The following is a 26,529-nucleotide window of genomic DNA, read 5'->3' on the forward strand; positions in this document are numbered from 1 at the left end:
TGATAGAAAGAGAGAGAAATTTGATTTTTTTTTTTTTTTTTTTTTTTGTAATCCCACATGAATAAAAATATAGTAAAGTTTACAAAATTATTAACTAAAATATTCTTTTGCTCTTTTAAAACAGGGTACACCGAAAAATGTTTACAAATTGTACGGTATATAGGAACGATTTATTAACAGTTTTCAGTGTATACACTATTGATAAAATTAATGTAAAAATACACTGTAGGTATATTTAATCTGAGATGCTGAATTTAGTATATATATATATATATATATATATGGATTGTAACTTGCAATTGAGTTAATATTGATTATATGAGTTATATATCCTTTGAATAGACATATAGTATACTCTTAATATCACAGTTCTTAACTGACAACAAAATTCTTGTGCATGATATTAGGAAAATAAATTTACTTAACTGTACGAATCATATTTACCATAAATACAGAATACAGGAATTACACCATTATTCAGGAAAGGAGTTGCTGCTTCTCGCATATATACATATATATATATATATATATAGAGAGAGAGAGAGAGAGAGAGAGAGAGTGTGTGTGAGTGAGAGAGTGATTGATTGATTGATTGAAGTACGAACAAGTATTAGCTCTTACGGACAAGAAACTACTTGATTACTGTTTCATTTTTTGCTAATTTCCTTTTTACATTTTCAGTGCAAGGTATGGTCATTGGCATAAGGACAAAGGGCAGCAAACTGTGAAAAATGTTCCTCGTCTCATAGTTTTTATTGTTGGTGGAGCCTGTTTCTCGGAAATGCGTTGTGCGTACGAGGTAACAAATGCTGTTAAAAACTGGGAAGTAATCATTGGTACGTATTATTTTATTTCAGTCTTATATAAAAATGCGTGTATATTTACTTTCTAGGATAATCAATTACTTCAAATCCAGATACCATCGGAGATACATGGAAAATTTTGTACGATTTTTTTTTTATTGCATTCTTGGAAGAAGTTTTCAAATCTTAACTGCAAACGTTTTCAACGTTGTCAGGAATGTTGTACCTCAAGATGTAAGGGATGAAGCCAAGATTACGAATATGCTAAATTAAACTTTCAAATATTTTCTTTCGATTCATCATTACCACAAACTTATTGTGTTAGTAGCTTTCGATTTCCACTTTAAAACCTGATGAAATATTAATGATCAAGCTGACTTAGTTAATAAAAGAAATTTAGTAGCACTATATACTGCAGCTACTACTTTATAAATTTTCTTCTTGTTTCTGTTTTTTTTTTTTCTTTGTGAAGAAATTAACTAATAATGCCCTAGATTCTTCAGTTTCACTTTTCACGTGTAGGTGTATCTCTTCTATAACAAAGTATTTCAAATGTCAGCAATCAATTGATGCGAAAACGATACGTTGCAAGTTAAATTTTTTCTGCACTCGCATGAACACGATTATGGTTGATGAAAGCAATTATTCTGACGTAGATATGGCATTGAATGTGGGAGCTCATGTGGTTCGGATTCCACGTTAATCAGTAGGTCCACGTCCCATATAGCCTCGCTGCCGAAAGGGACGCTAAACTAAAATCAACTCAACATATGGCATTGAATGTGTGAAGTAATATTCACGTCCAGTTCGAGTCGAACCACAGGTAATAATCAGATAGATTAAGTTAGCTAGCAATTCCAGTCGGAGATCAAACAGTTGGTTATAATAACAATAGCTTTTATAAAACTTCGAAACAGGTTGTCTACTGATCTGGAAAACCTGAAAAACCTGGAATTCATTTTTGTACCTGCAAAATTTGGAAAAAACCTAGGATTTAACAACAAACCTGGATTTTTCTCAATGTTACCTTTTTCACTGCATATAATAGAAAAATCCTCTTAAAGGCTTATGTTTTGTGAGTATGTTGATGGCGACCACGGGGATACCTGAGCCGAGCTCTATCACTGCTTCCACTTGCTTGTGACACTTCTTTTCTTATTTCTTTACGCTTTCCTTTGGCAGAGTTCCCATACAACTAGAAAGTCATTAGATGAAGTTTCTATCCATATTCTATGTGGTAGTTCGAAAACATTTTTTGCTACAGTACAAATCTAGAAATCAGGGAAATTCTAGAAAAGGAAATTTTACGAAAAAATAAGGGACTATGAAAATTGGGGAATTTTTGCTCATCAAGTGCAATGTTCATTGTTCCTGCTTCAGAGTTACAAGAGGTGCCAATGTTTGTTACCAGAAACTGTGACCGTGAAACGCTTCGAGAGTCACGAATCACACTTGCTTTTGAAGCGTTTGTGGAAAAGCAGCAAATGACACCTGTAGTTGCAGACACGGTGAAACGAAAGTATTTGAAATTGTGTTCGAATCTTGAAATTACACAGAAGTTGACAAATTTCAGTCAAAAAGACGAGAGATTAGATTCTTTCCTACATGATTTATTCACTAAGGAAGACGTTTCTAGTGCTTTTACAACTTTCATTCATAAAATTTGTGTTCCTTTTCACTGTAACGCTGCAGTAGGAAGAAACTTGTCCGCTAACAAAGAGTGCTTCGTAAAAATTCTACAAAACAACAGCTTAGTTGCTTAAAGAAGTGTGTTAGATGCTGTACACGCTGCTGGAGGGATATCCAATGTCAATATCACAAAAGACCATGATTAATTATGTTGAAATGCATCAAGCAGAGAAATGAATATTTGAAAAACTGTACTGGGAAAAAAGATAGAAAATATCAAGAGAAGAAAAGACTTAAAGAGAAAATAAAAAATGTTAGAAATGAAAAGAAAAAGGCTGCTGAATGATGCTGAAGCTGAAGCATTTGCTTTGGATGAAGAAGCAAAAAAGTTAAAAAGCCACGTTAAACTCGTAAAGCATAATAATTAAGATTATGATGTGTTCTGCAGTTCGTTATTTGCCTTACAGTGTTTGAGTATAAGAACATATGAAAGGTAAGGGGAATAAAGAAGGAATGTCACAAAGCTGTATTTTCGAGAAAACTAAGTTTTAGTATTGAAAACCGCGTACAAAATGAGTAGGGTTAGTCAAATCTTTTGCCCCTGTCCTTGGACATTTCTGCATCTACACATGCATGGCATGTACCAAGAGTCATCAATAGATAGGGCAAAGCATCCGTTAAAGCATACACATGGGACATTCCTTGTTTTTTCTCCTTACCCTTCATATGCTTGTATTTACAAAGGAAGAAAGTTGTACTAGAAATTATACTCAAAAAACACAAATCTAAATACCTTATTTTCTTTAATTATACTTACAGCCAGGCTTATTTTTATCATCAGAAGTGAAAAGTAATTTACTTTAATTTTATATAACTATTTTTGGTAAATTTTAAAGAAATTGCATGTAGAAAATTAATTCTAAGTCAATACAAAGCATAGTCAGTATCTAGCTAAAGTAACCTAGGTAGGTAGGATTGCTTCTTTCAGTTCAAGGACTTCTGAATGCTACGTTGGACCAGGCCTAGGCTGCTTGTTCTAAAATCATTACTCGTGAATCCAGAATATTTTTGTTTTGCAAGTCGTAACTTCCCTATTTCTGTTTTGCTAGCCATTCCATCTTTGTATGAGTAAATTTGTAAAAATGAAATAATTGGATATTCCCCATCCAAGAAGAATATGCAGTAACATGTAATCATAAATTAACGTGTGCCTAGAATTTAAATTACTAAAATCAGAATGTTAAAAAGTTAATATTGTCAAAGGATATGAATCACTTGTTAGTTAAAGTGTAAGAACTCTCTGTGCTTTTGTCAGTTACTGCACATTTTTCTCAGCTGGCCTTTTGGTAAGGAATATTAACAGTAACAGCTTTTCTTTGTTTAAAAAAAAACCGTGGAAAATAATATAAATAGACCTGGAAAACTTTGAAAAAGCCTGGAAATTAAAAACAAACATCTATTAGACACCCTGTATATACCACTTAGAATTCTTCCATTGAATTCCTACACGATGCAAGACCGTAATCTGAAAATATACAGTATTGATTCCCTTACTAAAGGCAGAATGTTAAACCTAATAATCAGTTGAAAATATTTCTTAAAGTACATATATCAATATATCCAGACCTTAAAGGCAGAGAGGAGTAAGTCATTTTTTTTTTCCCTGAAAATGAGTTATTGACAGATTCAAAACGCGTGTTCTAATATCTTTTATTCTTAGAAAGCTTGTAGTTGTATTATGAATACTTTATCAAATAGCAACAATAAAATTGGATATAAGTCCGAAGGCATTTAAAGGCAAAAAGAAGTAAGTCACTGTTTTCTGTCTCTCCTGAAAATTTAATAAAAATGACTTACTCCCCTCTGCCTTTAAGGTCCGGATATATAAAGGAATAAGTAACGTTACGGAATCTACCCCGGTACCTCGCTAATATGAGGCAGTCCACGTTACCCTTCTTCTTTTTGATCGAAAGTACTTCGTACAAATCATTCATTCAATTTTTGATAAAAATAGTCTCCTAAGAAGCCCCGTTAATACAAGAACAACTGTACTCAACATGAGTAACACACTTGTTAAAGGAAGAGTTCATAAAAAAGGTTTCCTTTATACCCCTTTATTATATAAATGTAGATTAACAACCACAAATCTTAGTGTGTTTTGAAATGACGAAAAGAAAGTAAGTGTTTGCCTCTGTAACTACGTGTGTTCATATATATCCTCTTTTCTTCCTTTCCTGTTTTTTTTTTCTTTCTTTTTTTGCAAGTTATAACACGAATTTGTACAGTTAATCATTTAATTTGATCAACACTATAAGCTTAGGTGCTACCTTGGAGATTATCTGTTAATACGCTGCATAGAGGCATTCGTTGATAGTAAGAAGGAAGGTCGCTGATTGCGTCAGTTGACAGAGGTACGTATACGTCTTTGAGGGGCCTGGGTACAGGGACGCGACTCAACAAGATCTATCAGGAATGAAACAGCTGCTTCGGATCAATTGATTGCATGTAGCTATATCGGGGTAACGTTAAAGGGATTTTAAATTTAGCATGATTGGCTATTGGATCCATCTTCAAGTGGTATTACTTGTTCGGACATATGATTTGATAAGAAGGCTGCTGACTGCAAGACTGCAAGTCATAACTCCTTCTGACATCCAGGAGACAGATGTTGATTTTCGGAATGTCTCATATATTTCTGCGCTTAAATTTCTGACGAGCCATGAGAAGTATGAGGGTTATTTTCATCAGTTGAAGGAACTCCTATACATGGATCAAGAAACGACAAGGTGAACAGGTGACTGGATGCATCTTCCGCTGACTCTTTCACTGGATTTGGGGGCCGCGGTGGCTCAGTGGTAGAACGTTCACCTCTGGTGCTTGGGGTCTCGGGTTCGATCCCAGCCTCCGCCAAGTGAACTTTGTGGTGGACAAACACCGTGTGCGTGGGTTTCTTCGGGGTTCTCCCGTTTCCTCCCACTTTCTTCATTCCACCATTTCATTCATTATACATCACCACCGTCTCCTTTAGCCTAACCGGCATAACCGTGGGACGTAAAACTCAAAGATTTCATTTCTTTCACTGGATTTCGCCGAACAGATCTTTTCAGCAACGACCTTCCATTGGACCTGTCCTGGATCGGCCTCTGTCCCTCAGACTCTCGCTAACAGATTCCCTTGACATCGTTTGGATAGCACATGTAGACGCCAAACTTAATTGCGAAACCTCAGGCACAACAATAGGAAGTTGACCACCCCTATGATGGTTTGCTGGCTGGCAGTAAGTGGAACGTGATTCCCCTCTTCCTCCAAGTCCGAGGTTGTGGAGGACCGGGATCCGATAAGGAGATCCTAAAACAGAAACCTTACTCAGCATTTTTTTTTAAAATAATGGTATAAACAAATTTGTAGTAGTATTTTCATTTGGTGTAATAAATCTTTTTGTGTTATAATCAACAATATGGGACATCTCAAAAATAATTCATTTCCAAGCAAAAATTCGAAATCGTCAGTTTGCACAATATATAACTACACTGTAAATCTTTTATTTTGAATTAAGAAATATAGTTCCACGGATTTCATAACATTATTTTATTTGATTGCTTTGCCAGGACATGAAGTCGTAATTACACTTCTAAAACTTTAGGTGAACATCTTTTGATAATTTCATTAAAAGAATTCATATTGACAAAGTTTACAGATGAAGCTTTGTCCACTAACGCGTATTTCATTAAACCACATATTTTTACTTAAGCAAAAATCATATGAGGTAAATCATAATTGCTTACATTACAATGAAAAGGTTTACTATTTATTGATTGATCGCGGTTGCATACTAAGTGCAAATCCAGGTTACATTTGAAACACTTACGTGAATTTATTTCTTTATTTAAGTTATTAGTTACCAACGCTCTATTAGGAATCTTTGGTAAGGCACTTCTATTTGAAAATATGCGGCATGCAGGTAAACTCTTCACTTGAATATTAGAATAAAGCAAATTACTAGTAGGCTATCGGTTATGTATTACTTTCGCAAAAGCTACCGTATACCTTTTATGAGAGTCATAAAGTTTAGTCATATGACACAATTCCTCTGTTGGTTGGTTATTTAATAATTCCCATTATTTAACCCTCTATAGCACGCGTGGTCAATTGTATGATCAAAGCACGCGCGCGGAGTCTCACTCCGCTATATTTATTTATAGGCTTATATCTTAATTTTAATGTGTATTTTGTTTTGAAGCGATATTAAACTGTTTCATATTTTCTTTGCAACGTTTTTGACAATTACGCATGTATATTTTACAGCACAAACTCTTTTAACAGTTCTAAGAAAACTAAAATTTCTCTATCCGCGGAGTCGACGGCTGGTTAAATATAAAGTATGAATTTCTGGACCAACAAGGTTACAAGTTATGATTACAAGATATTCTTCATCAAGAATCATCCCAAATCATTCGAAATTATGTGCCTTTCTTGAACGGAGTGCATAAACGATTCCGAGAAATTCGTAATTCGGTGCAATTTTTATTGAATAAATGCAGCGAGCAATGGTTGATATGATCATAAAAAATAAACGCAAACAAATGTTTTTCCAATTAGAAATATTTCTTAAAAGACTTAATAATTCACGATATAAATCCCTTTAGTGCGATTCAACTAGCCACTAGTACCGCCTCCGATGGAATAGCTTGCCTCTCAATTATATCATCAATACCAACTAAAAATTTAAAAAAACAACTCGCAATTCGTACCATTAATGAGCGACAGTTCGTTCACCTGCAGTTGAATGGTACTATATAATGTATTCGGTAGACTTTTAGAAACTGCAAATTTAATAGCAGGCCTATCCATAGTTACTATAGTAGGTTCATCTTGTTTACGGGCAGTTAAATTGATTAAATCGCCTGTTTGAGAAACTGTAGTATGCATTCTACTGTATCCTTCTTCAGGAGCTGAGGAACGCACATGAACAAATAGAGATTTAAATGCATCTCATTAATCAGAGAAATTTAGGCTTGTATTAGCCGAAATATTAGATCATCTTTACAATTATATTTTGCCAGAACAAAATGCAATGTACCCTTATTAGACTGAGAAAAGCAACACTGCAGAAACAGTGAATTAACAGGTAAACTATAAGTATTACTCTATATGTGGTGTAATATTCACATAAGGTTCGAGTTGAACCACGAGTAATAATCAGGCATAGGTTAAGTTAGCTAGCAGTTCCAGCCGGCAATCAAACAGTTGATTAAAACAACAATAGCTTTTATTAGAAACTAGCATATATTACCCGCTTCGCTGGGTTGAAATGAAAATTTAAATGCACAACTCCGTATCTCATGTTTTAGTACCCGTGAAATGCGGTTTTCGTTTTTAATGGCATTGATTTAAACGTCATCGGAAAGATCATAGATCATCTCGGCGACCCCAAAAACCATGGATTCGACACTAATATTGGTCATTTTCGATCATTTTATTATCTCCCCCTCCCAAGTTGCGGGGCTGAATTTGGTTTTAAACGGGATCGGAATTATCAGTCTTCATCTCAGCGACCCTAAAAACTACGGATCAGACACTAATATCGGCCATTTTTGATCATTTTTATGTAACTCCCCCTCTTCCTCTTTCATGCTCTGGGGCACGGCATCGCAAGTGTCACTGGTCATCTTAGCAACCCCGGAAACTATGAATTCGATACTAATATGGGTTATTTTTGATCAGTTTTATGTATTTCCCTTTCCCCCTCCCCAAAATGCAGAGCTTCAATTTAAGCGACCAAGAAAACTATAAATTTGACACTGATAGTGGCCAATTTCGATCATTTATATATATATATATAAATATTTCCCCCTCCCCAAAGTGGCGGGGCTGATTTTGGATTCAAACCGGATCGGAAATGTCACTGTTCATCTGAATGATCCCGAAAACTATCGATTAAAAACTAATATTGGTCATTTTCGATTATTATTATATATAGCTCCCACACGGCATCAGAATTGCCACTGTTAATCTCAGCTACACCTAAAACTATGAGTTCAACACTAATATTAGTCATTTTCGTTCATTTTTAAATGTTTATCTCCCTCCCCTACGTTGTACCCTCCCCCTCCCCAACTATCAGGGCTGAACTTAAATTGAAACATCATCAGAAGTGTCACTGTTTCTCTCATCGACCCCGAAAACTATAGATTCAACACTAATATCGGTCATTTTTGATTATTTTTAAATTTCTCTCCCCCACCCCTCCCCTACGTTGCATCGTCAAAGTGAATAGCCTAAAGTAATCCCTGCCTCTAAAATCATGTATGTTGAAAATTTGATTGAGATCGTTCGGGTGGTTCAAGAGTGATGAAGTCACTAAGGCATTCTTTTTAATTTATTATTATTTTTTTTTTACATATATATATATTCCTTTTCCCCAGGTTGGCTCGTCAAAGTGAAACAACAAAAAACACCCAAGCCCCGACCCACATATATGTTGAAAATTTGATCGAGATTGGTTGGGTGGTTCAAAAGTTATTAGGTTTTATTAGTTTTTATTTATACGTCCCCCTTCCCTAGGATCTACCGTTAAAGTGAAATTACAAAATTTTTCCAGATCCGAACCTCATGTATCTTCAAAATTTGATTGAGATCGGTCGGATAGTTCAAGAGTTAAGTTACAAAAGTAGTCTCAGTCTTACATAAATTTATTTTTATATATCTCCCCCTCCTTCTCCTCCCCTACTTGCTCCGTCAAATTTAAAGCATAAGAACGATCCCAGGTCTGAATCTCACCTATGTTGAAACTTTGATCAAAATCGGTCGATTGGTTCAGGAGTTATTAAGTTTTATTTATTTTTGTTATACCCCTTCCCCGTCCCACCCCCTCAGTTCTACCATCCATTATTATCTGTATAATTTTCAGTTTTTGTGATCCACTTTGAATATTCGGCTTCATGATCATCAAATTCCTTGAAAATGATTGTTTTCTTGTTGCATCTTTCACATTCTCTTAATAAACATTATTCCACTTGCAAGTCACAGCAAATTATTTCTAACACCGAGTCTGGTTTTGACACATCTAAACAGCCATATGCATAGAGAGCTTTGATTAACATCTCCATATTTGAATGCTTCATACATTTGCACATCTCTCTTTCACCGATAGTCATTTTCGTCACCCATTTTGGCCGGCACCGGGTAAACGTGCTATAGCTGATTCATTTCCTTTTCGGGTTATTTCTCAAATACTTCGTATATAAGGTGGTCATGTTATCTTCCAATACGCTTCGTTGATGCTTTCCACACTTAGAACTGACATAATCCTTTTTCCTGGGAATGTTCTACTGACATTGTCTTGCTCGTAAAACGAAATGATATCCTGTTGAAGCTTCAGAGTAGCTGTCTTTCGTACACTGGTATTTTCTGCCTCTAACATTTTTACGCGCCCTCTCTTCAGAAATCTAGCTGCGGACAACATCCGATACTTTTTTAATATTTTTCCTCTGGTTATTAAGTGTAACATTCGTTTTTTTCTCTTCGAACCCCCACCCTTCATTGTCTCAACTGATTGTATTAACTGTTGATTAATAACTTCACCAAAGAGAAGTCATTTTCTTATTTCTTGACACTATGAGCTTTCCTACTTTCTTTCTTGGAGTTAAAAATGATTTTTTGCCTGAGCTAATTTCCCTAGAAGATTTCGTTTTCAGTCTTTGCAGCCGTTTCTTGTATTTATCCAACTTTCTCTTCAGACATTTAATCACATCATCTTTTACTCTCAACTCGCGATTTTTTTTCTTCTCACTTTCTTTTTCCCCTGTTCTGTTGTCTTTCTATTTTCTGCCACAATTTCTGGGGAATGTAGAACATCCTAGCGTTCCGAAGCACTGTCTGGTGGGAACCTCATGTATCTTGAAAATTTGATTGAGATCGGTCGGATAGTTCAAGAGTTATTAAATTACAAAAGTAGTCACTCTCAGTCTTATATAAATTGATTTTTATATATCTCCCCTCTTTCTCCTCCCCTACGTTGCTCCGTCAAATTTAAATCATAAAAACGATCCCAGGCCTGAACCTTAACTATGTTGAAAATTTGATCAAGATCGGTCGAGTGGTTCAGGAGTTATTAAGTTTTATTTATTTTTTATACCCCCTCCCCAACCCTCAGTTCTACCATCAAAGTGAATAGCCTAAAACCAGCTCAGCCTCAAACCTCATCCATGTTACAAATTTGATCGAGATCGGTCGGGCGGTTCAGGTGATTTTGAGTCACAAACACAGTGATTTTCATATAGATTAACGTCTTATGGCTGTTTGATTTGTTAGTTTTAGAGGAAGGAATTACACGATCACTTAGGGCAATAATTATAAAACCGAGCCCAACTGGATTAACACTTGTCCTTGAACGGTAATTGTTAGTATAAAAGAGTATGGGCCAAAACCTCAAAATACATACATACATGTCACTTAGAATTCTTCTACTTAGAGTTCTTCCTCGTACAAGGGTGTAATCTGTTTGAAAATATTCGGTATTGGTTTCCTTACTAAAGACAAAATGTTAAATCTAATAATCAATTGAAAATATTCCATGCATATAAAGAAATATGCATATTAAATAACCTTAAGGAATATACCCTAGTGCCTCAGCAATACAAGGCAGTACACGTTACCCATTTTTTTCTTGACCGAAAGTACTTCGTACAAATCGTTCCTTCAATTTTTGATAAATACTCTCGCAAGAAGCCCCTTTAACCCATTACCCGCCAAAACTCTTGTATCGTTGTTAATGTCATAAAATGTGTTTATTCATAACTGTGTGAGATATAAAGACGCAAAATTAGTGTTAAAATAGAAATAGCCGATATAGTTCAGGAAATACAACCCGTCCCATTTTTGGGACAATGGCAGAATACCTAAGCATTTTATATTTGTATTTCACAAAAGTCCTTGAAATTGGGAAATTTATGAAATTGTTCCAAATGAATACACATTTGCACACTTATTTGTTTTACATACACGTAATTCTAAATTACTTTATTGTTATCCTAAAGGAGTTTGTACACTTATATTGCACTTATCTTTATGCATTTGTTAGTTCATCTCCGTTATGATTCCGTTTCACAATGAGAATTTCATTTTCTTTATCAAATCTATGGTCCATGAAACCACGTTATGTTTCTTTCTTCATGTAATGTTAACGGAATTTTAAAAGGCATAAACCCCTCCACCTTTTGTCCTACTCAAACATATAACACTGTATCATGAAAACTCTCAATATAGCATCGTACAATACTCATCGAAGAAAGAAAATAAAATGTTCCTTCACAACATAGTAAATGAAAAATTAAACTATTACTCTCTACATTTAATTTTACAGTACCCATTCGCACTACACGAAACGACTCTGTTCTATATTCCGAAACCTAGATTTACAAAAGTCTGCTCACATACAGACTTCTTAATGAATTCAAGAGACTTTCAACCTACCTTACATGTCTTTACCCCCGAAAGAATTTTCTGATCTACATTGTGCAAAATTAAGTTGTAAATACTATTTTCTAAAAATATTTCTTAATGTTTCCTAATTTTTTAATGTTGTTGATTTTTTGCTATTACTGTTATATGTTTCAGTGTAAAATTGCCAACATGCTGTATCTAGCATTATAAATAATAAAATAGGAAAATGAATGAAAATAAAATCGATAATTAGTTCCTTCTTGATAAAAATACTACTATAAACTGCTAAGACGGTGAGATTTATAGGCACGTAAGTCAATGGTTATCGACATTATAATAATATAAACTTGCTCGTTTCCTTGCAGGTGGTTCACATATCTTGACTCCAGAAGATTTCCTTGGTGATCTGTCCATTTTAAGTAAATAAGGTGGATTACAGTTAAAAAAAAAAGAAATTGAAAATAATGTATCAGAGTTCTTGTAATATTTATTGTGGCCTATGTTTATATGTTAAAACACATCAAACCTTGGATATAAAATAATACATAAATGTGATACTGGATTTTTTCTAAAAAAACATAAAACTCTACATTCTATACGGCTTTGCATGTATCAGAAATCTGAGTAACGCTTTGAGGCTAGTATTTATTCCTGACTTTCACTTCCAACCGCACATGTTTTGTTTCGAAATGCTTCAAAGAGAACAATAATTAGATGATGTACATGATACACATATATATCATTCCTTAATCGTTTCGTTATGAATATTTTATCAATGTGTGATCAGGAAGTTCGTATATATTTCTGAAACTACAGTTCATTGAACTTCATTTGACCATTGAGTATGTAAATTTTTGTAGAATAAGAGTCTGTATAAAGAAGCTTGAGGTACTATATATGTATAAATAGGTAGATACGTATTAGGAAATTATGCTAGTGATTCGTGACTAGCTTTGTTGGGACATCTTGAGTGGTTATATTTTCATATTGTTATTTTTATCCTAAATAGGAGAACAATTCGCGAACTAAAGATATATATAGTCTTCAAACAGTAAATACTTGAAACAAGTAGATTGTACATACCGTATTTCGCAGCTTGAAAATTGAGCGTATGCTAATTTCTCTCTCTCTCTTTCTCTTGACCGTTTCTGGAAAATAATAGCTTTGTTCGCGGAATGTTGAAATATTACCAGTGATAGTTTCCCTATATTAGAGTTGCGAAAAATAAATTAAGAAAAAAATGACCTTAATACTATTAATAATAATAATGATAATAAGACATTAGTGTTAGATTTAGTAAAGATAATGTTTTACAAATTAGGATACGTAGAATTAAATTCATGGCGACAACCATAGTATAGTATAACTCAGTGGATATTTTACTTAATTCTGTGATAATACATGTCTTGAAATAGAATAGGAATGCGTTTCTATGCCTTATAATATCAACAAAACAGTACTGTACACAGTCATGTAACATTTTTTTCTCATATATTAGTTCTTTCTTCCACTCCTTCCCTGCATGGTGTATTAATGGATATATAAATTGTTGAAATAGATAATTCAATAGTTTTTGTTTCGATTTTATGCTTAGTTAAGACTTAAATCAGGATTAATAATAGTTAAAGCAACTGGAATATCTACATGAAAGAAACATATTGTTTGTATACAGGTGAAAGAATATTTATTCCCAACTTTTCCGTATTTGTATAATCTAACTTTTTCTATTATTATTATTATTATTATTATTATTATTATTATTATTATTATTATTATTATTATTATTATTATTATTATTATTATTCATGTAATAGTAGTAAATGAAATCCCAGTATCTATTTATTCATGGTGAAAAGTTACATAGTAATTTTTGAAAGTAATATACAATGCTCATGCTTAGCTTTTCCGTTCAATATGAGGCTTGAATAGTATGTATGATCTCAAAGCTTGATTGATTAAAGAATTATGCAGGGGTCAATGACCTAGTACTAATTCGAGTGAACCACTGTTTTAATATTAAAAGAAAATAAATAAAAAAAGAAGATAATAGATTAGCATGTATATTGAGATGATTGTATGTGTGGATGTCTTCGTGTAAGAAATAGTATTGTATACAGTTATCTTGATGTGATGAACTATTGCACAGAATGTGTACAGCAGTATTAGCGTAGATAATAACATGAGTAAACGAATATGACCAGATGTTAAAGTGAAGTGCTAAGCTTGTTAATTTTTGAACAAGTACTAAAACTTGTGGAGTAAGTGGTGTACTTCAGTATTACGTCTATATTCTTGTTTGTAATTATAGATGTCATAAGAAGAAAAAGTTAATAATACATGAAGATTATAACAGTACTAACTTTGAGGGTTTCCCTTCCTCTTCTCTTTGTGTGTGTATATTTGGGAATATATCAGAAATTCAGATTTCGTCATCTTTTACCGTTGTTCTATCATGTACGTAGATTATTCCGAGTTATCTTCGAAAAGCAAGAAAGACATAATGACAAGAGTAACTCTTTGAGTATATAAAACAAAAAAGTAGACAGTTTAATTCGACGTATCTACAAACATGCTAACTTGCCAAAGCAAACTAGCTTGTGAAAATTCATAAAGAATTGATGTTGTAGTTTATTGTAAATCTTGGAACTACCCTTTCTGTTAAGTGTTCTTTTCCAGTTTCTCTTTTAGAAAGTACTTACTCATATTGATATAAGTTACTTGTAAAACCAAGCGTTGAGTATATTGTCTGTGAGGATAGATGACAGAAGAATGAAGCTGAGCAGTATGTTTGTTTTCGTTTCTGTAAGTAATAGAAAAGATAATTCTTTACCGAGAAACCAATATGTAAAAATTAGTTCATGTAAGTTTATTATGAATTCTGAATAAGGGTCGTGAGATAGGCAGTATATATATATATATAGAAAAAAATGCGTGTTTTGATAGTTTAAAGAAAAGTTTGTATAATTTAATTGATACGAGGCTTAATATTCATATGTGTAATCGCAACATTCCTATGTTTTGTTATAATGATCTTAGTTGCGTGACACAAAATAGTAACTCGTCGTATGTAGACACGAGAACGCAACGCATTTTTTGTGACGAAGATGCCATCAGTAATATCCATGTCAGGCGTCTACTTTCATGTCAAAGGAAGGATATTCAAAACTTTCAGTTTTACCAAAGCTAATGTGGAAAACCAGAAGAACTAAATGCATACCTAATAATAGGTGAAATTATTTATGATGTTCACAAAGGATCATTAATACATCTCGTTACTAGTTGATCCTTGAAAGATAGTATATAATAGGAATAAAATTAAAAGCTCTATCTTTCACCAACGTTCCGTTGTTCTCAAGTGTTGGCTTACACGTTTATAATATATATGTATAAACTTCTATTTATAAATTGATAATGTCTCTTCTCTTCTGATTTGTTATTTTTTGTATTCATTAGTATATTGTACATCACGTACGATTATTATTCGTTTCGTAAGTTACACTTACATAAAGGCTTTTGGGGAGTCAGTGTATTTTTCATAGATTCTAAAGACTATTAGTGTGTTTAGATTTAATACGTCATTTCTGGATGATAAACAGTACTAAGACAAGGTATGAAAGAACGTTAGATTTCATACAGCTGTATTCGTCATTAAACTGACCAATAATTATTTTATCTTTCTGAAAGGAGGCTTCTTGTTTTGGTATGTAAGTATATTTTTTTTTTCACGATATGTTTTTCGTTTTAGCTATCCGAATGTGCTGAGGTTGGGCGTTGCAAAGCTACTAAATAAGCTGTGCCAAAAACAATGTTTGGACTAGAATTACAATTAAAGAGCTATTGTGCAATATTATTCTTACTAGAAGAAAACTCACTGTAAAATTGATCTAAATGTATATACTACGTGAAAAATGATATTTCTAAATTTCCAGTAAGTCAGATTTTGATATTTCTAATTGAGGTTTTTCAGGATCAATTAATGTTTTACCAATAATTGCTGTAATTGTAGATATAGTGAGTTCTCTATTATCATTGCTAATGACTAACAGCACAAGTGCGAACAATTCGTACTTCTAAATTACACGTATTTTCCATGCTTAGTTATTTTGATGATATGCTTATTTTGCAAATTGTAATTCCAAATCTCAAACACAATAGATTCTACTTTCGAAACCCATCCAATGTAACATCTCTCAAGACTTAATTCTACACATGTAAACAAATAATTAAAATGAAAAATTGAACGTAAATTATGAAGTAGATGGTGGATGACTCTTTCACACTGTATCCGTTGAGTCGTAACAATTTGAACATCACAAATACAGACAATTTATCCCAAGTTTCCGAACAGTTGCAGTTAATCTGGGCTTGGATAATGTATATACAGATAATTGAGAGTTTGGCGTATTTGAAAGAGAAAAGCATATTTGTATTTCTTTGTATTATGAAATTAAATTCCATTTTGTGCGCTTTGAATATATATAAACACCGAAATTATGTTTGATTTTTTCAGTTCATAAGGTTGAAAGCATCAAATGTACTTACATTTACGTAAATAATTTGAAAGAGCAGTAACTGTAAAGTTACCTTGTAAAATACACAAAGAAATATTATTTTGATTTTGATCGTTTTACATGATCGCATCTAGTCAAAATGGCAGATGTAATTTTTTTTCGTTATTATAAATTTTAAGTTTTTAATATTACTTACTTCTGTGTATTTATATAAAAACTTCACTTATTCCTGTGTATTTATGTTAAGTCATGAGTAACGGGAAATTGGAACACATTGAAGTTAATTTTTATTTAGTACTGTGGAAAAAGAATACTAGTTTACGTGTCAACTAGCTACATGTTTGACTAATGTAAAATCAGTATTAAGTATGTATAAATTCCAGTAATGTGGTTACATTTATTTCTTTTTCTAATATTTAGTCACGAATGCTGTACTGTTTTAAAACTATTACTGTATGTCAAGGACGTTCAATAAGATAATGTTCGACCCTTTTTCTAGTAAAATAGCACTGTGCTATGCTAGTAGAAAAAGTTTCATCTTCCATTCATTCAAACAATAAAATCACTTTCATTTCTTCTTCAGCGGAAATTTCTTTCTTATTGAAGTGTTGTGAAAAGACATGATGTTTAATGCTAGAACTGGAGGAGGTTCAAGCATTTCACAATAGCAGGCTCCTTTGATGTTTGGCTGCAGACTACTGTGGCATTGAAATCAAGTCTTGTTTTTGTAGTGTTTAGAAAAGGAGCAGTAATAAGGAGACTACCTTTTTTTCTTGTATAATCATACGAAGATCGTATGGCAGTTGAAAGCAGAGGTGCATACTACCGATAGATTTTTTCCCCAGACTATAAATTCGGAATAAATTGACCAAAATTTTCATGAATTAAAAATAATGTAACTGTATATGTCACGAAAACTGCCTTCAAATATGTTGATTTATTTCCAAATTATTGTTGAAGAAAAGTTAACTGTGGGAGTAGACTTCTGGTTTCGACTTACACCAGCAGAAATAGGAAAGAATTCAAAGAATGGTTCATGATACGTATAAACCCATTGGACGCCACCTAATTCGAATGAAATACCGTATTGACCCGAATATAAGACACACACACACAAGGCATGTTTGAATTTTTAAAGGGGATTTACCAGAAGAAATAAAAGAAGACGTTTGCATGTAAAAACCGCAAATTTTTTTTATTGTGATATGTTGAAAGTATTGTACAAAATAGATAAAGAAAATAATGCGTTCATTACCGTACCTTGAGAGAAAATACATTTTTAAAATATAAGTTGAGGAAAAAATGATATAATAATAGAGATATGATATAGTATTTCCTTAACTATTCGATTATCTTAGTTTAGAAAGAACTCATCTTGTGTACTCGGTTCATTTTATAGCGAAACGTGAAAGCAAATTTTATAAGTCCTTTCGGAATTACTGAATGAATAAATATGAACGGCATCTAAATATTTTGTTAGGTGGACATTTAGACAATGTATGCTCTTTTGAAGCTCAACATAATATAATCTGAAAGGAACACTATACGTTTACGATACACATACTGACAGCTTCAGTGTTACCTGAGCAAGATAGATGAAATTATTAATAATAACAAAACGTATGCGGTCCCTTTTATGAAACTCAATGGAACGCGTTAAAAAATAATAAAATAAAATATTCGAATAGTCAACACTTTTTCTTAATGCTTAATTGGACCAACTGGAACGATGATTTTCATACCAATTGGACTTTACAAAGCTAAAATAATAATAATAAAATATTACGCTGAGTTAGTTTAGGGTAAACGTAACTTAGGATCATATAAGCAGGAGTGCCCATCTTTCCCTAGGACTTAGGCGCAACTCATTCCCATTTACTGTTCTGCCCAGCAAATTTAACATTCTTCGCAAATTTAAAATTCTTCTCCAAGTTTACCATACTACCCCAGAAATTTACCTTTCTTCCTCAAATATTCTCATGGGCTCAACCTGCGCCCTAAAACCTGGCAGGTCTGCATATGAGACAGGTATGGTTTACAGAATGCATTTTAAAAATGTACATCGTTTTATAATTGGGTCAATACTGTATGTTCTATAGCTTCGAATTGTTATTATATGCTTAGAAAATGAACAACAATTGTGAATTCTATATAGTATAATTAATGAGAAATCATCATTTAATAAAATGATTAACTATTTCTAGCGTGTACTGTATTAACTCATAATAATAATTAAAAAAAAATCTTTATCGTATAGATTAAAAAATATATATAATAGTATTGAAGAAGGTGCTGTCTTGCCATGATACGTCTTTAACGAAAATGTGGTTCATGTTGGATATATGTTGTTGTTGAGATTTCCCCTCTTTTATTCTTGTGCAACTCCTAAATATTTCCTAAATATTCATGCTTGTAAATATTTTGCTGCAAGTTTATCAAAATAAATATAGATATTGCGTTTTGTGTGTATATTGCACATCACTCAAAATTTCTTGATTCATGTTTTAAGTGTACAATATTTTGATATAAGTTAATAGGATAATAATTATCATCTAAGATATATTGTTAGCACTGTATTAAGTTTGTTATAAACGTGTATTGTTTTTGTAAAATAAGTAAAAATATAGACATTTTGTTTTATGTTTCATTGCAGTTATAACAAAAGAGTGGAAGTCTTCATTCGAAAGATTCTACTGTATTGAAACATTTCGACTATTTACTACCGAAATGGGATTTATCCTTTTCTTTTCTTTTTTTTTTAAAATTTAAATCAAGGATCTTATAAATATAGGATCTGCCCTTACAATAAAATCTTGAAGCCATACGTCACAGTTTTGCCACCCCTACTCTGCCTACTCCGCCCAATAGGATCGCAATGTTTTGAGCCAACAGACATGGCGGAAACGAAAGTAGCCAATCAGACGATGTCGGAAACGAGAGTAGCCAATCAAACGTGCCGGTGATCTGTTTCTTTTTGGCTTCATTATTTAATAGGATGAAGATATATATGGGGCAGATCCTCTATTTTATAAGATCCTTGATTTAAATAGCATATATTGAAAGAAGTGTGTATGAGTTCGCACCGGAAGGGAGGAGAGGCGGTACGTGTCCAGAATGGAAGGTTGTCATTTTTGTAAATATTTGTGCTGCCACCGGAAGTCAACTACACTGTCAATTGAAGATTCAGATCCTCCGCACAAAGACAAACGCTATTGTACAGTTTGAAAAACTGGCTTGTGAAAATTGGATAGAACACATGATGCATTGGTGGCGATTGTAGATAACAATAGAAATAGCAGCTCTGGCGACAAACTTAACAAAATAATTTTATAATCGTAATCTATAACAAGATAATTTGTAACGTATGATATTCAAATGATGAAAATAATAGTACTCACAATTAACAGAAGATTCAACATTCAACTGCTTGCAACAGCGCGGTCAGTGCCCTTTAACACTGCTTAGCAACAGCGTAAAAGAATAATGCACTGATTGACCAACAGCTCTCTCTTTTGTTTTAGTTACAGCATGTGCAGCTATTTGTTACACGCAGTTTTCGTTAACAGAGCAATAACTTGGCCTCAATGGAACGTTTATTTCTGGAATCAAATGGAATTTAGTATAACTTGTTTTGAACGTTTATTAAAGGTAAAGTTCGTGTTCTCCGATGCACATGATTTTTTTTCGCCTTACAGAACTCCGAGACTACGAAGAACGAGACCTACTATTAAGGTCTGATTCGTGTTCCTAGCAAAGTATGACTGCAAATAACCGAAGTGAAAGCGAGTACGCTAGTCATGAGGCTATGCAGGGTCCTTCCGAGGAATCGAACGTAATGATCAACTTTCATGACTTAGCTTTTAGATAAAGATATCTGTTCACACGAAAGGAATACTGATTGAGGCATGAAAGTGAATATGTGTGTGACGCGTATTGTGGACTTCGTAGCTAGTCCATGTAAATTTATCAAATCAATAAATGAAAAAAAAAAAAAAAAAAAAAAAGTGGTATCAATAGTAACAGAGTACGCAATACTTATCAGATGCATTAAACTGTTAGTAGAGCAAAGCGTACTCTTCGTGAGCAAAGAATGATGGAATAACATTTTAATAGCCAATATATCGAAAGAGGTGATAATTTTGAGTATAATTCTGTGTAAAGTTTGTAGAACAGTACATTAATGCGTTTTCTTTCTTTTTTAAAACTTCCCAACAAATTTTATTTTAAAATATCGTTAAATAGTGCTCCGCGTTGTAATTGCGCACAGAAGTCAAAAAGGCAAAATCTTACGATTTAAGGTAGTTGTTGCAGAATAGCTTTATTGTTGAAAAAAATGATAAACCTGATGTAGAGTATAATAAACCAGAATATAGCAAACAACTTCCACAAAGAAATAGTTACTTATTTTCAGTACTGTCGATCTACTTTTTGCTCTCTTGTGGGAATAACTGCTGCTAAGGAATTCCTAAGAAGAATAGTGAAAACGCTGGATCATGAAATCAGTTGGATTACACAGTCTGTAGGTCTACTTGAAAAACAGAAGGAACGAAAGATGCAGAGGGCGAATAGGTGATATCAACTGAAACAAGCTGTCGATCATAACACAAAGTATCGAAGGGGAGTTTTGTGTCTGATAAACGAATAGGCACTACAGCTGAATTCCACAGTGTAAAAGTTACTAGCAAAGTTATTCCATTGTGATTTTCCAAGAGTCTTATTCCGTATTAGCCTTCGCAAAAATTGTGCCGCCTTATGCAGAGTCGGTTTGACGTTATGCTTTAGCGTTATACTAAAAGCCTGACTACTGCAGGGAACATATGTTAGTAAACTTTAGTATGCCACTAATCACGCATCAAAATGACTCGGCATAAGACCCGTGGAGTCTAACGCAACCCTAAACACACACAAGTCAATTGGATCTATTATACCTATTATCGCAATCTAAAACACGAATTTTGGATTGTGTTACTGCAAACCGTTACGGAATAAGGACCCAAGTTCTCTCAAACGAAGACTGGAACGCAGCTTTGTTATTTCCTTCTGGCTGACATCAAGGTGTCGATACAGTCTGCAAGTTATGCTTCGGTTCCGGAAATGTATACGTATGAAATAGTGAGCTCTTTAAGTCCAAAAATAATGAATTTCGTAGTCTACAAACAGCTAGTTACGAAATATTTGTTTTCGCAACTCGCAAACTACCCATATTCGTTGTAAAACTATGAAAGACATACATATCTAGAAATAAACTAAACGATTATTACTGATGTAGCAGACTGCTGCATCAAAAGAGGCACAACACGTTTTTAAGTAAACGATACATAAATGTGTAACAATTTGTAATGAGACCTACATATTAGTGAGAGTTCAGTTATGACCTGTTCCGCAACGAACCTGCTAAAAGTGACGCCATAAAGTTTTCGCCAACTCCAATGCCAATGCACTGCAACAGATGTCAAATCTATAATCAACACCATGGAGCTGCACACACACAACATATCTGAGTGTTGGTTACTGTAGTCAAGATGATTTAAGGGCCAACGTAACGCAACTGCACCTATATATCCAGTCAGTTTTTAAATGTAGTGACAATGAATGCTCAACAACGTCTGACACGTGAACTGTTACCTGGACGAGTTCGAACTTTGGCATAACGCTGCGGCAACAACTCAAAATACTAGTCATGCGAAAGGGGAAGGTGAAGTGAACCACAGCACAGCAACTCATTGGCTTCAGAAATTTCGTGCAGGTTGTAAAACTATGGAAGATCAGGCAAGGTCCGGCCGCCCCAGGATAACAAATTCTGAGGTTATACGACACGCCATTGAGGAAAATCCATCCACCAACATATGGTGACTGTCGAACTAACGTGGCATGTCCCAGTCCACTACAATGCGTTCGGAAAAAAACAAGGGTTGCTATTCGTCCCTGAATCGAGATATGTGTCCCGAAAATATTTCTGGGGACGCTTAAATGTTCCGGATTTCAGCGAAGAAGAAAAGAAGGGAATATTATAGTTTGCTTTTTTCATAGGATTAGGTATATAATTATTCTCTTCAGCTTCTGAGTGGCAATTCAAGAGTTGAAATAATAATAATAATAATAATAATAATAATAATAATAATAATAATAAAAGACTTGAATACATAAAATATGGATTTAATTAAGTGCACGATTTAACTACTTTGGCATTGAACGAAGCATTTGTTTCATTGGGCCAGGGACAAAAGGTTTTACTGCTCAATCTTATGGTTATCTTTAGGGCTCTTGTTTGCATCTGTATCTTGCTTCTGAAATATTTTAATCAAAATCTCTGACCGATATCTTTGGTAATTTTCCACTGACCAATCAAGAAGAAAAATATATTGTGAAAGGAAGCATCATATGAGCTAACAGACTCGGAAAGCCACGGAATATAATAGATCCTGAGAAATTTTTAAAAAGAAGTTTGCTTATCAGGGAGAGGGGGTATAAATTATCTGCTTACGTTTTCTTAACTAGGAAGAAGAAGGTCTACTAAAATGACTAAAAATGTGATTACCAGGGCCCGGATGTTGTTGACCTAAAATTTTCTAAAAAGTGACCTATAAAATGACACTAAAATTCCTGTAAAATGACCCTAAAAATCACAAAAATTGACCTTAAAACTTGCGTTTTCTTAAGCGTTTATTTCGTTAAACATTGCCATTTTTTAATATCCATTGGATTTTTAGTTAACATTTCTCACTCATATTCAAAAAGTATTGTTTCACTTAGTTGCAGTCCATTGATCATTTATTTCTATTGATCAGTCCATTGTACGGCATTGTAAGTATTGAAAGCGTCAATTCACTCCCGAGTTAAAGCTAGGAAGCACTCTTAAACAAAAGTTCGCAAGTGTAGACTACATGAAAATAATAGATAGAAACCTGTTTAAAATCCTTGTACGCCTTCTAATCCATTTTTAGTTATTCACTTGATCACATCCTTTGTGGTCAACAATCCAAAACTATCTGTTTGGCCATCTACCAACCCCCACCTTTCGTTAAACAGCTACAGCTTAGTTTTTATTAGCTTGTTAAGAATGCAGTTTTTCCACCCCAATAGTCAGGAAACAAGAAAAGAGATTATTCAACTTCGTCTTTTCCACATTCGTAAACCGTGTTCATTTAAAGATTTCATTATGTAGAAGAAAAAGAATAAAAAGGCCATAAGTGACCTAAAAGTTACCTTAAAATATTTAAAAAAAATGACCTGAAATTTCAAAATGGCAAAAAGTGACCAAAAGTTGACCTTAAAAAACTATATTTTTAGAACCTAGAGTTGATGGATAACGTTTTTATTTGAACTTGCCTTGTCCTATGCGTAACAGAATAAAGTTGACTTGTCAACAAGATCCGGGCTCTGGTGATTACGTAATACTTGAACAACTCTATGTAATGGAAGAAAGTAAATTAGTATACACTATAAGACTTCTTTTCATTTTAAGCATTTCAAATATTCTCGTAATTTAGGAGCGTCCTGGATTTCCATTTTTGAAATATAGCAACTCAAAAATAAATAAATAAATAAAATAAATCTATTAGGAGCTGCCGCATTGTCCCATATGTATTAACCCTAGCCCTAGCCTAGAGGAGTGGATGTGTACCGACAACTGCTGCACAGTCGGCATGATGTGCATATTCTGAAAGTTTTCACATGGGACGGAAAGTGGGTGTTCTTCCTAACTGCGAATGTGGGAAAGCAATGATTGAGCAAAGACCAACTTCCAGAACCGGTCGTGAAACAGAGCCGTTTCGAGCATAAAGTCATGTTCTGTGTATGTAGAACTATAAGGGGGTAATTCATTTCGACTTTCTTCCTAACGATCATACTATCAATACCAACTTCATTCTAAACAGTTGGAGCGGATGTATGCTGCACTGCGCTAAAATATCCCTGTATTTACTGAACAAAAAGTCTGCCCTGCTACAACAAAGTAACACAAAACCACACTTGGACCCAGTGGCGGCGGTTGGACGTTAAAAGTGGGGGGGCAAGACATAATCTGAACAATTGTATATCAATATTAGATTTCCTGGTTGTTTCTAACACTCTTTGATGAAAGGTTGTATAACTAATAGGATACTATTGTTTTCACTTAAAATACCGTATATCGTATTTCTATTCATAAGTGCGATACAGGTAGGTACTAGCCATTTATACTTTTAAACAACGAAAGTGTAAGAAGAGATTTGAGTTCTTGCTCATGAACATTTTAAAATTCTGTCTGGAAAATTGTGTGATCAGATTATTTAATAAATTTGCAAAACAAATAAATAGAAGGGATAATATTAATCATAGTAATGAATAATGACGCTTGTTTTGCAGAAGTTATATTGAAACTGGGAATTAATGATACTTATAATGATGATATTAATGAACTTATACTTTTAATTCCACAAATGCCATTAAATGGATGTTTTTTTTCTCTTAGAAAATGAAATACAGTAAGTACTGCAAGCATATGCTATGACATTTAAAGAAATATGCAATTCCAATATTAATTGCTTTGAACTGCAATTAAAACGCAATTCCTGTAGCTTTCTTAACTCCAGGGAAGACAAATAACGAATACGTACTCACGCAACGGTAAATATCATATGGCACCATTCTTTCTATGAAACAGTAATACATACAAAACCTTTACCAGGGTGTCCACATTCTGGAAAATAAGTGAAAGTCAGGGAAAGGTCAGGGAAGTAAAAATGTATCAGGTGAAGTCAGGGAAATGGCAGATTGGTCAGGGAAAGTCAGGGAAAAATCGATTTAGGTCCATTGTTCAATTACTGAATTTATGAAATAGGGTTGATTTCTTTACTGTTACTGGATGCAAAATGTGGTGTTCTCAATGATGTTATTGAGGGAGTTAGAGTTATCTGATATAGTTGTTGAAGCTAATTTTCTGCGAGAAACACATCTAACTGCATCCAGGCATATTTTCTCAAAAGGGTAGACACTGTTCTAGAAGAATTGCATGGTGCCAACAGGATATCTAGACAAGTGGCTGAGCACGCGAAGAAATAGTATCTCTCCAGTTCAGAAAGCTCAGACTAAAGAATTTAATGAACACTCGATTGAATTCATAGCCAGAGATGGTATTGGACTTGATGAGTTTATTACTTAGTCTTAGGAAATGGGAAGAACTTCGTTGACTTATGGTCAGTTATAAAATTGTCTTTTATCTTCTTTCACGGAAACGCATTTTTTGAAAGTGGTTTCACAATAAATAAAATTCTCATTGTTGAGAACTTACAAGAAGAATCTCTGGTGGCTCAACGGTTCATATATGATTCTGTAATGAGAATAGGTGGATCATCAGGATTAATAATTACACGAGGTATGATAAATTCAGTGAGAAGTTCAATGAGACAATATCAGGAGCATTTGGAAAAGAAAATAGAAATAAATGCTGGAGACGAGAAGAGAAGAGAGAAACGGAAGATTCAGCAACAACTAAAGGAGCTGGAGGAAAAAGAAAAGAAAATTAAACTGCGGAGACAACAAGAAAGATATTCAGATCAATGAGACGAAAACTATGCGAGAAAGGATGAAAACAAATTTCTAAATGGGTTGCATTTAACAACTGCACCAGCAAAAGTAATGTGTGTGTGTTACATAATATGTGTGTGTGTGTGTGTTTTTTTAAAAAATAATCAGTAAAATCATGTATGAACTGTTTATTACTATAGGCAATATTATAATGCTGTGTAATTGGTATTATAATGTGTAATTTTTTTCATATCTTAAGTACTCTGTATACTGGACACTTTCGTTTGTAACTTTACATTTTGTGTAATATGTAGGTCTAATCAATATTGGCCTAATACACACGTTTGTTAATTTACATATCTTTGGAAAGAAAATTGAAAAAAGAAAGAAATAGAAACGGAAGAAAACAAGGCCAACTGTGGGGGAGTGTAGAGGCTGGAGTTTCTTTCTTTTTTACTATATTTTTAAGTTATTCAGGGGTCAGGAAAATCTGGAACTTTCGTCATGGAAAGTCAGGGAACAGTCAGAGATCTTTTCTCCAAATTGTGTGGACACCCTGTTTACATTTCCAAATGAAACAACATAAATTAGTTCGTCACTTCTAAAAAGTGGGGGGGCAACTGCCCCCTCTTGCC

General features: G+C 33.7%; 1 protein-coding gene across 2 annotated transcripts in view; it reads left to right on the plus strand.

The window, feature by feature from the left end:
- Positions 1 to 18,066, plus strand: part of Rop (Syntaxin-binding protein Rop) — a gene marked incomplete in the record, with an annotated part of 132,717 nt that extends 114,651 nt beyond the window's left edge. For both annotated transcript variants that reach the window (XM_081764978.1, XM_081764979.1), the window contains 2 exon segments: positions 682 to 836; positions 12,242 to 18,066. In XM_081764978.1, the coding sequence (XP_081621104.1) occupies positions 682 to 836; positions 12,242 to 12,303 (217 nt within the window).
- Between the last annotated feature and the right edge of the window lie 8,463 nt (positions 18,067 to 26,529).

The sequence above is a fragment of the Thermobia domestica genome, chromosome 7 (genome assembly GCF_964235325.1).
Source record: "Thermobia domestica chromosome 7, izTheDome1.hap1.1, whole genome shotgun sequence".
NCBI lineage: Eukaryota > Metazoa > Arthropoda > Insecta > Zygentoma > Lepismatidae > Thermobia > Thermobia domestica.